The 12194-nt window shown below is 32.2% G+C and overlaps 1 protein-coding gene across 12 annotated transcripts in view; it reads left to right on the top strand.

The window, feature by feature from the left end:
• NFAT5 (nuclear factor of activated T cells 5) overlaps positions 1-12194 on the top strand; it is a 113496-nt gene that overhangs the window by 77000 nt on the left and 24302 nt on the right. For all 12 annotated transcript variants that reach the window (XM_032486635.1, XM_032486634.1, XM_032486636.1 and 9 more), the window contains 2 exons: positions 7098-7232; positions 7358-7410. In XM_032486635.1, the coding sequence (XP_032342526.1) occupies positions 7098-7232; positions 7358-7410 (188 nt within the window). The remainder of the gene's footprint in view (positions 1-7097; positions 7233-7357; positions 7411-12194) is intronic.

Genomic DNA, 12194 nt, shown 5'->3' on the forward strand with positions numbered 1-12194 from the left:
CTAGTTCATTGAAGTATATATACTTTATATATACTTATATTAAGGTATAAGTTATAAGTATATCCAGCTAAAGATGATAGAAAATAAAAATAAATAGAAAACATGATTTCTGAGATTTTTTTCATCTGTAAGTATTACTGTTATTTGTTAATTATCACCACTAATGGTAATTTATGGCCACATTGCAAAAAAATGTATCTATGTCCGGGGTGGATATGATATTCCTAAGAAGCAGCAGCATACAGTGGAAGGCTTATATATTTAATAATAAAAGTTACCATATTTTGAACTCTGGATGATAAGCTGGGGATTTTGTTAACCATTTTATAATCATTGTATCATTTAACCCTCACCATCACCTTTTATCCTACAGTTGATGAAACTGAGACTTAGGTTAAATAGCTTCCTCAAGGTCACATAGCTAGTAAATAGTAAGACCAGGACTAAAAGTCTCTTCTTTTTAGTTACTATGCAATATTGCTGCCACAATCATTTAAAATTACAGTGCTGAAACCAAGGTTGAATGATTCATTTTATTCTAGCCATAGCCTCTGGCTGGCTGGGATTATGGTTATAGTAAGAAATTATGTTAGAAAACTGTTTTCTCTACCTATAAGATTTATGTTATGTAATTTAGACTTTTTGTGAATTTAGAAAGTAGATGTCAGTTTATATTAGGGGACTTTACTTAAATACCTATATTGTCCCACTTACTTTTGTAGATATCACTTATTATGGAGATATAGGATATATATTTTTATTCCTTTAGTTTAGTGTTGGGTACTTGCCATCTGCTTAGAGAAACTGAATTAGATAAACATGAGCTGTATTTTCTTTTAAAGGCAGAAGTACCTTTGCAGTAATGGTTCCCATACCTCTTTTTGAAAAAAAAAATCTAAAATAATCATTAATTTGTAATTAAGTTTGCATGATAGTTTCATATTTGTTTCTTATTATTTTCATAGAATTTCATGCAAACTGATTTTTTCTTAAAACAGTATAATTAGCTTAAATATTTATTAATTTCTATGAGTATCAGTTAGATCTAATCATTTAGGCAGGAGTATGCAGATCACACCTCTTAATGGGTGAATGATTTGACTTTTAAAAAACTCAGTCTTTGTAATGAATGTCATCATTCTTTGTTCAAAATGTAATTTTACTTAATCTTAATGGGTTCTCATTAATTACACCACCCAGAAGTCTGTAGGTTGGTGAGACAATCCTGCTTTACTGTTTAACTGGCAACAAAATGAAATATTTTAAAGTTTTTATTACTTTTTAATTTTTTTGCTAAATATTAGATTAGATGAATGGGAAAAGACATTAACTTTAATACTACTTTTCATAGTAATCCCTTGTCTCTATATTATACTCTGTGGTTTATAAAGTGCTTTCATGTTTTGTTGAGGTTTTAGGAAGTTAATGTTCCTTTTGTAATTGGAGTTAGACACATAGGAATTAGAGAAATTGAGGTGAAAATACCAACTTTACTACTGATAAAACTGTTAGAAAAAGGACTGTCTTCTTTAGTCTATAGTAGAATCAATCTATCCACCCAGTCAAAGCAGCCCTTCATAATTGCGGGCTCTTACCAGCCAGCAGCAGTCTAATACTTCTGCTTTGTGTAGATAGGCAGATGTAGAGGGTGGAGGGAAGAAGACTGGGCTAATCGTCCCCAAGCTCTGCTTACAATTCTTCAGTAGTTAAGACTTTCCTCCTCTGTAGTATTACTATAGTGGAGTTTCCCATTAGTAATTATGCTACATTATCCCATTTGATCCTGACACCAACTCTGCGATTTTAACAGAATAGAAATGAATTGGTTTTACTTTTTATATAACAAGAGAGAGCAGAAATCTTGTTAGTTCAAGATTGGACATGGCAGATGAAAGGGACATCTGATTTTATTCGTCCATTGTTTAGAACTGATATCTACAATAGAATATGGGAAGTAGGGTATTGGCATATAGGCATTTAATTGGTTATTTTAAATTTACATACAATCAGTCATGCTTTCTGTCCTGTAGAAGACAGTTTCTTTTTTCTTTTGTAATAGTTTATATTATATTATAGTATAGCATATATTATATATTATATATTAATATTATATTAACTACTATAAAGATGTAATTTGCATACCTATAATTCAGCCTTTTAAAGTGTAAAACTGAGTGGTTTTTATTATATTTAGAAAGTTGTATAACCATCATTATTACCTATTTTAGAACATTTTTATTACCACCTCAAAAAGAAATCGTGTACTATCACTATTAATAGGCATTCTCAATTCCCCTGTCACCTCAGTCCCTGGAAACCACTATTTTGCTTTCTGTCTCTGGATTTGCCTACTTTGGACATTTCGTATAAATAAAATCATACAATGTATGGCCTTTTTGTCTGACGTCTTTTGTTTAGCATGTTTTCAAGGTCCATCAACATTATAGCATGTGTCAGTATTTCATTCCTTTTGATAACTGAATGATATTCCATTGTTTGTATATACCACACTTTGTCCATTCATCCATTGATGGACATTTGGGTTGTTTCCATATTTTGTTTGTTGTGAACAATGCTGCTGTGAACACATGGGTACAAGTTTTTGTGTGGACATATGTTTTCAATTCTCCTGGACATATGCTTGGAGTGGAATTGTTGGATCATATGGTAGACAGTTTCTTGTTTAACATTTCTCTTAAATCCATCTTGTGACTCGTAGATAGTTAAAAAAAATTTTTTTCTCTATACTTCTACTCCCTGTTTTAACATCATTTTTTGGAAAATATTGAAGGGAACTGAATTCTTTGTTTTAATTTCATCATTTTGTGTCTGTTACTCAGTCATTTTGACTTACTTTTAAAAAACAAAATGTGATATACCACTTAAAATTTTTCATATTCATGTGATCAGTCAGTAGATTTTGGCAGACAATAAATTTGTTCAGATGAGTTTTTTTTTTCTAAGCAATTGTGCTTATTGGGGCTACAATTTAGTTCACAGAAACAGTACTGTATTCTAACAAAATGGTACCTTATTGCCATTTAGTCGGTTATACAAAATAAACAATGCTTCTGAATCCTGGCTATTTGTTAAGAGTGGTGCATTAAAAAAAAAAAAAAAAAAGACATGCCACTTAATCAGAATCTCCAAAGGTGGATCTTGGGAATGTTTCAGGAAAGCTTAATAGTTAATTTAATGGGTTATTACAATGTACCCAGCTTGGGAAATAAAGACATGATAGCTTAAGGAGCTTACAGCCTAGCAGGCTAGAGGGGAAACAGACAAGTAAACTTCCTATTATATTATATTATAAAGTGATATAAAGGCTACAGTAGATGCATGAATAAGGTAGAGTGGGAACATAGGAGAGAACAACATCAAATCCAGACTGCTTGGAGATGGTAAAACTTGTGCTGTGTCTTGAAGGACAAATAGAAGTAAGCCAGGCAGAATGGGGTTTACATGTAGATCATTCTGGACAGAGGGAGCAGTGTATAAATATACTCCATAAAAGGGTTTGCTTCTTTAGAGGTATTAAAAAAGAGTTTAATGTGATTGGAACAAAGAGATACCTATGAAGAAGTGGTAAGATTTGAGGCTAGTAGAGCTGGGCAAGATCTCTTTTGTGACGAGATTCTGTGTTGAGCTAAAGAATTTGTATTTTCTCATGACCTCTTTGGAGAGCCTGGGACTTGAACTTAGGCCCTGGAATGGGAGTTCTGAGGAGAGAGGAGAAGTAAATAGTATAATAATACACAGTGAAACAAAGGACTCCCAAATATTTTTATTAAAAAATTTGGAAATGAGAATGTTTTTTCTATTGTGAGTTTCTGGTTTGTGTTTATTTCTGTGAATATAACTTTTTTGGCAGGTTTGAGCAGCTGGAGTAGAATGAGAGGTAAAAAGGAAATAGATTAATAAGAAGGGTTAGATTTGGAATGGGAGGTAGAAGGAAACAGGAAAATGAGAGGGAGGTTAAAAAAAAAAAAAAGGGAAGTGGGGCCAAAAGGTGCTAGAGGTAGAAGGGAGGAGAGGAAACAGATACTTGATCTTCCATCTAGAGACACTCCATGGAAAGAAAGCCTAATGCCAGAATTCAGGTTGACCTTGTGACCTTAGGGAAAAAGTCCTGCTTCTATGTGTTGGTTTAACAGTGGCCATTTGGATCCGTTTGTCTTTTTGTTTGTTTGTTTCTAAAGGGATAGGAGAATCATTCTATTTTACGTTCTTGACATCTTTAGACTTCTCCAGACATTATATATATATAAATGCTTTTTGTTTTGGTATGTTATATTATTTGGTTATACTAGATCAAATTAAGAATGTCAGTTTTCATAATTTTCAGTACCTACCCTTCTAGAGTAATTTTTTAATATGGCAGTGTTAATCATGGCTTTCTTAAATAAAATGTATAAAAGATTTTATCTTACTAATTCTTATTGTAATAAATCTTGCTGAATTTAACAAGTTGCTACTTTCCTAATCTCTAGCTATACCACAACTTTTTAGAGAAAGGGTAATATCATTGAGTAAACTTTCCTTCTCTTCACAGGCATTAAAATGCCTTACTAAAGTTGAAATACTTGCTTTGTTATTTTTCAGTATTCAAATATTCATTAATTTTTTCAGCTTTATTTTTGAGACTGCTCTTTGAATAGCATCTAAAAGTGAATTATTGTTTTTTTAATACCAGAAAGGTGACTGCTTTTTTTGTCATAATTTTTTAAAGCAATATGATCACTTTTAAGAGTCAGCTTACTAATTACTTAAAGATAAAAATAAAACAGTCAGTTCTGAAATAATCCCAACTTTAATTCTGTTTAGTATGGCATCTGTCCTGTTAGGTAACCATTGAACTTTTTAATAGAAAAGACCTTTAAAGTTCAAAAGTATTATCTTGAAAAATAATAGACTAGTTCTATAAATACAAATATATAGAAGATAAATACATATTGTACCTTCAGAGAGGCCTCATTTGGCCACCATATGCCATTAATACATAAAAGGAAAAAAATGAGATTGGGAAAAAAAGTTTTGATAATCATGAGTGAAGTGGAATTTCCCTATAGTATTTGAAAATGGGAGGAAAAGGGTATAGACTGTCCATTCATTTTGTTGATACAATATATTCATATAGTCTTATACTTATTTTATAATCAAAATAAAATTTATCATATTTATCTTGAATGTCCTTTAGAAACAAATATGTAGTTCCAGTGTTACTCCAAAATTTTTTGTTAGTTCAGTTAATTCTTTATTTTAAAAGGGTATGTAATTGCCAGTGTACCACCAATAAGTATTTCCATTCTGTTCACACGTTAACCCTATGGGTTCTAGACAGTGTATGTGTATATATCTTCACAATTTCTTTTAAATTCTCAGACATAGCTGAAAATATTACTTGTCATTTACATACTTAATTAGGATAAGACACTTGTTTGTGTCAATAAGTGAGGTTAAATAGTGCTACAGTAACAGAAAACCAAAAAAAAAAAAATCTCAGTGGCTTACACAACAAAGTTTTACTTTCCCCCCTCGTTTTATAATGTGTTGGCTGCAGTTTAGAAGCAGGTCCATTTCCTTCACTCTGGAATCCAGGCTGAAGAAGCTGCCCTTTTCTGGGATATTGCCATTTTTGGAGTAGAGAAAAATGGATATGATGGAATCACGTGGGGCTCTTAAACAGAACTTTTGCTTGGGACAGACATATTACTTCAGTTCGTATTTCATTGTATGAACAAGTCACATGGCCAGTCCTGATGTGAGTGGAGCAAGAATGACGTGAATGGAGCAAGAGACTTCCCAAAAGGAAGGGCCTAGGGAAAGAGGGGCAGTAAATATTTTAATAGGAATAATTTCCCACATTACATTCTTGTAAAGATAATATTAATTATTAATTATGTAAGTATCTAAGGAGAAAAAAACCTAAACTTTCCCTAAAGTTTAATGGAATATCTCATTAATTTTTCAAATTCATGAATTATACAGCTGTATTTAAGTTTACTTTTGCAGTATGTATATTGTAAGGATTTCACTGAAATAGCAAATAATGTAATCTGTGTCAAGGTACTTAATCTTAGGGGAACAATTTTTTTAGTACCTATAAGGTATTTATTTGCATTAACCAGTAAGTACCCCAGGGATTATTTTCGTGGAAAACTAGACCTTCGATGTCAATAAGGAAGAATATTTCTGGAACCAGGTGTATTGGGGAAACTGTATACTATACCCACTTCTTGGTATTTACAGTGTACATCAGAATGTGAAATGCTTAGAAAAATCCTTGTGTTCATTTAGCTTTGCTTAACTCAAAAATTCCCAGATTTAATTGACTTTGGAACCTGTTTTACTAAGCACTACTTATTGAAGTTTAAGGAAGTCATGGCATGAGGAAGTTGGTAGGACAATTATAAATTATTTATTAGATCTAGCTTCTCAATACTTGTCAACCTCTTTGTTAATTTTAGTAGTGGTTAGTCAGTCTTTGTAATTGAAAAACAAGTACATTTTATTTTTAACCTTAGGGTATCCTAATTCAGGGAGATACGCTGGTAAAAAGAATTATTCTGAATTGGATTCATCTGTTTTCAGGTGTTCTTTTGGTTTGGGGCCTCTGAGTCCTTCCTGGGTTTTGATCCTTGAAGAAGCTCTCATTACCAACCACCCAGAGATTCACATTATCTCAGAAGTCTTATAATGGTGTAGCATAGCTGACATTTTTAAGGTTAGGATTGTGAGACAAACTTGTTTTTAAATTGAATTTTTTAAAAATATTGAGACAAAAAACATGACCAAGTTCGTATTTTATAACTTTTTTATTCATGTAATGAGAAAATAAAAATGATATACAATAAATTAAAACATTATCTTAGACATTAGTCTGTCCCTTAAAATTTTTATGAGTTATTAAAAATTAATATGGACTTTTCTGGTTTTTTCTTTACTTTCTCTTAAGGTAAAATTTAAGTTGCAGAATAAAAGAAATCAAATTCAGGGGTCAACAAAGACAACTTATAGAATTGGATAATTGAGAGTTAATTTAGGTAAGAAGTAAATGTTGGTGGTTCTTTTTATGGAATGCTTATATATACCCACAGCTCAGCCAGCGGGAGTGCCAGAAATATTAAAGAAAAGCTTACATAGCTGTTCGGTGAAAGGAGAGGAAGAAGTATTTTTAATCGGCAAGAACTTTCTAAAAGGAACTAAAGTTATTTTCCAAGAAAATGTTTCTGGTAAGTAGGCATAATACTGCCTTAGAGATTGTTGCATGTTTCACTTTATTATAAAGATATAGTCATAACTACAAAGTACAAAAATTTTCAAAATTTTATTAAGTTACTGTCTTTATTTCAATCAGATGAAAATTCTTGGAAGTCAGAAGCAGAAATCGACATGGAATTATTTCATCAGGTATAATTTAAACCTCTTATAATTTATTATTTATTCTTTGAGAAATTCAGTTTTGTTCCAAAATTTTTCTGAATCAACAGATTAAATTTCTCATTTATATGGGGTTGATGTAAATCATTCAAAGTTTCTTCCTTGGGTTTCTTTACCTGAAATAGAATTACTTGAATTGAGGCTAGCAAGGACAGTTCTTTATTTGAAAAAGTTATGGGCATTAGCAAACTACAGTTGTTAATAAAGGAAACATTTCTTTTCTAGTATTTATTTGCTCTGAGGATTTGGATTATCTTAATCTACTATTTGGTTAAATCAAAGGGAAACTTATTTATTGAGTACCTGCTGAGTACTAAGTACTAAGGTGTTTTATGTTTGTTAGTTACTCTTTTGCATTCAGGCACACTATTTGTTACACTTATATTAAAGAGTCTGTATTTTAGGACCTGACTATGTATTGTTTCTCGAATAACAAGGGAAAAAGAGCTTGAAAACAAGGATAAAGAATAGACTTAAGAATTAGTATGTAGAGCATCTAGGACCAAACTCATAGAAGTTGAAACTAACAAAAGAGAAGGACAAACTTATAAGTAAATCAGACAGAAGGCATATGCAGAAGAGTAACATAGATATAGTTCATAGAGAAGAAAGAAGAAGGAACAAACTAATGTGTGTAGTACATAAACCCTAAAATTTAGCATTAAATGCTGATGAGAATAGAAAAGAGCACATGAGAGCAAGCAGAGAAATGGAAGTGGCAAAAGTTGGAGAATCTATAGCCAATTTATCAAAAAAGTTTGTTAATTCCTTTGTGGTTTAAAAAATTTAATTAAAAAGTTTTAAACTGTATATATCTAATATATTGCCTAACTCAAAGCTAAGGGTATAGTGCTCCTTAAGACTGCCCTCACTTCAGACACCAGCCATAACTTCAGGGATCTTCTGGCCATTCTCACTTTTGAACAGTTCCCTTCAAATTCAAGGGTTCCCACTCACCCCTCAGATTTGCTAGAACAATTCACAGAATTTAAGAAAACACTATACTTAACAGTTTCAGATTTATTATAATGAAAGGACACAAATCAGAACCAGCCAAAGGTAGACACATAGAACAAGGTCTCGGACGGTCCTGAAGGTGTAATTTCCTCTCCTAAAAGATGCCTTACCTTCTCAAAACATCGACATGTGCCAGCATACCCAGTATTGCCAGTCAGGAAGCTAATCCAGACTACTGGTCTTTGGAGTTTTTATTTGGGATGGATTATATACTGCCTGTGTAGCTAACCTTTAGTCTCCAGTTCCACCAGAGATTGGAACTGATATAACATGTTTCAAAAGTCCCCCTCATAAATCACTTAGTTAGACTGTTCAGTGGCCAAAACCCTTAAACAAACAAAGATACTTCTATCAGACAGGACATACGAGGGGCCTAGAGATCACCTACCAGTAGCCAAGGGAAAAGGCTAGACCTCACTTTGAGTTAAATTAATTCCTCACTATATAGTATCATGTAAAGTGGAATTTCCTATATACCTAGACAGATACTATGTAGAAAGTTTCCCTCTAGCCTTATGCTACTATATGCTGTTAGAGATAGTGGGACTCAGCAGCCATTCCTTTGCACATTTACCATTGGACAGTCTCTGCTGGACTAGGTTTAACTGAAGTTCTAGTACCTGCTTTTTCACTAACAGTCTGTGTTTATCTATGTAAATCAAGTTGCTCTTGTGCCCCAGTTTTCTAATCTATAAAATAAGCTCTTTTACTAGATTATTTGAGGCTCCTTCTAACTCTGACATTTTATGATTTCTTATATAACTTGTTGATCAGACTATGCCTGCTCCCCATGAACAAACAGTGGCTTTCTCTGGAGGACTCCTAGAGGTTTGGGCCAGTGTATTATGACTCTTCTGTGTTCCTCATGATATTAAGAATTTAATGGATACTAATGAAAAACTTGTTGGTTCTTTTTATCACTTTGAAGAAAAAGAGGAATCTCTGGGGTCTGAGGTTCTTTTTGAGGGCACTTCAAACCCTAATTTCATCCAGGTTCTTATATGCCTGTAGTTTTGGTCCTGACCAAAGTTTAATTTATCCATGTTAGACTTTTGTGTGCCCTGAACATGTTTTATTTTTTGATAAGTTGGTTAGATTGATATAAACTCCTTTGCTAGTAATATTTTATTACAATTGGTATTCTTTACCTTATCCTGTGGTGCAGTTTTATAGATAAGAAAAATTGTTTTGGAGACTGAGAGGCTTGCCTTATAAATTATATAAAATACTAATGAAATAGCCCCAACAAATTATAGTCTTAACTTTCTGCTTCATATAGAACTTAATATTAAGTCTTTGTTTCGTCCTCCTCCTCACTCCCCCTTTCCTTCTTTCTCTCTCCTTCCTTTTTTACTTTTTTCTTTACCTTTGAGGCGTGGGGTAGTTATATTTTTTAAACACATTTTTCAGGGCATTTATGCCAGCTACAATAGATTAAAGAAGAATAATCATAAAAATAACCCATGTAGTGGAATGGAAAGGAATTATGTCCTAATTTGGTGGCTATATCTAGAGGTCCTGGGGTTTTTGCAAGCAAGTATGTAAACAAACTAAATCATAATATGATCTTTCATTAATTCTGTGGTTCTGCTGTCCATTAACAGAAATTGATCTTTTTCAGAGAACGCTTTCTGTCTTTTTTTTCTAAGGGGCTTTCTGGAAAAGTGTTTTAAAGTGAAATTAGAGCTGAGATATATAAAGAGTCAATCCTAGAAACTATATTAAAGAAAAAAACCACAAAAAGTTTTGGAGTGAAGTGTGATCAGAAAGTACATTGAAAGTAAAGAAATTTTGAGTGTGGCCAATAAAGAAATAACAGGCCTATAAAGAAAAGTTGAAAGGGCCTCTACAATAACTGAAAATGACCAGAATACGGTATAGTAGGAAAGACCCCTTAAAGATAACTGCAAATTATAGTTAAGAATAATTGTAATAGCATTCATTTGAATCCCAGAAATCAACTCATCAGTTATTAAACTTTTTCTATTACATAAAAATTAAGATTAACAAAGCGTGGGAAAATAGTCTTTATTTAATATTTGGCTGTTCTAGTCAAGGCCATAATATATCTCGTGCTCATGTATGTCAAATTTGATAAGCACATGGTCATATCTACTGCCATTTTAACAACTTTAGATGAATTCCATAGGACCTTAATTCCCTATTAAACATATGTAAAAGATAGACTTAAAAGATCTCTCTCCCTCCTCTCTCTTTCTCTCTCTTACATAGAATATGAATTTTTTCTCATGTATATGAATTTTTTAAAAGATAAGTTGGTTTTGAAAGAAAGCAGGAGAGTTTAATACCTTTAAATGTGGAGATGATTTTAAAAGGAAAGAAACTAAAAACATATATTAGAAACTAAGAAGTGGTCTATAATTCAATTTAAATACAACTTGTTTTACAAAACATGAAATAAACATCAGTATATCAAAAATAGAAAATTGTATAGATTATTATTTCTCAACCCTTAGTCTTCTGGGTCCTTTCTATTGCATTTTTTAGAGTGTAAGAATAGAAAAAAAGGTGGAGCTTTGGGGAAGATGGAATTTTCAGTATAATTATGGAAAGAAAGTTCTTGGAAGAAATGCCCAAAAAAGAGCCTCAGAATTTGTGGGATCAACTAGACTAAACAAAGGCTTGAGATCAAGTTTAGAGGTTATATATTTTCAAACTGGTTTTATTAGGAACTTTGTTTTATGTGTCTCCAGTTATTTTTATATATATATCCTAAATTGCAAAATGAATGTGGCAGTGATAAATTATCTTTCTTTCTTAGGAGAGTGAAAAGTATCTAGCACCATTGCTTGTAAGCTCTGGAAAAGAATATCTGCTAGGAAAGAGAAAATTGTTATTTTGAGCCCAAGCAGATTTTTATAAGAAATTAAAAGTCACATATTCTTCACTTTTTACCCCAAAGAGCATTCTACCTACTGCAGAGGCCACCCAATCTTTTTTATGTTTTGTCTGTATGAACTCTTAGCTCAGTGATAGTTAATTGCTCTTAATTTTTGAAAGTAGTACTTAAAAACAACTTACTGTTCACCACTCACAATTTACTTAGTTTTTAATTCAAATCGCTTGCAGAATTTCTAGATTTGGATTGAGGAAGTATGAAGAATTAGTATGAAAATAGGCTCATTTGGTTTTAAAAAGATTTCAAATTAGATTTGCTTGCATATGCTCTTCAAAGCAAGTGGAGTAAAAGTTTTGTTTGTTTGTTGGTTGGTTGGTTTTGGGAGGAGGTGTAATTAGTTTTACTTATCTATTTTTAGAGGAGGTACTGGGGATTGAACCTAGGACCTTGTGAATGCTAAGCATATGCTCTACCACCTGAGCTATACTCTCCCCATAAAATTTTTTTTTTAATAAAATATGCATCTGACTTTTAGACACAAATTCTGTTACTAATTACCAAGAAATACATTTTTATTCAGAAAAGTAATTTCAATAATTGAGTTTACCAAATAATTTTAAGACCAGGAAGATACTTCACAAGTCCTTTTATTTAATCATCTCTTTTCCTGTAGGTAGGACTGCTTTATGATGTAGTTGCAGTGTTTAAACAAAAGAGGAAAAATGAGGGTGCACAAGATTTAAAAAAAACTCTGTTTCTTAGAATTGAAATCAGTGCAAGTACATTTTTTGATGGCCTCATGTGCAATTGAGTATATGCTTTCAGATTTCTGCCCCCAATACCTGTGGATGTACACACATTTATTTATACATGGTTT

Source organism: Camelus ferus, chromosome 9, assembly GCF_009834535.1.
Source record: "Camelus ferus isolate YT-003-E chromosome 9, BCGSAC_Cfer_1.0, whole genome shotgun sequence".
NCBI lineage: Eukaryota > Metazoa > Chordata > Mammalia > Artiodactyla > Camelidae > Camelus > Camelus ferus.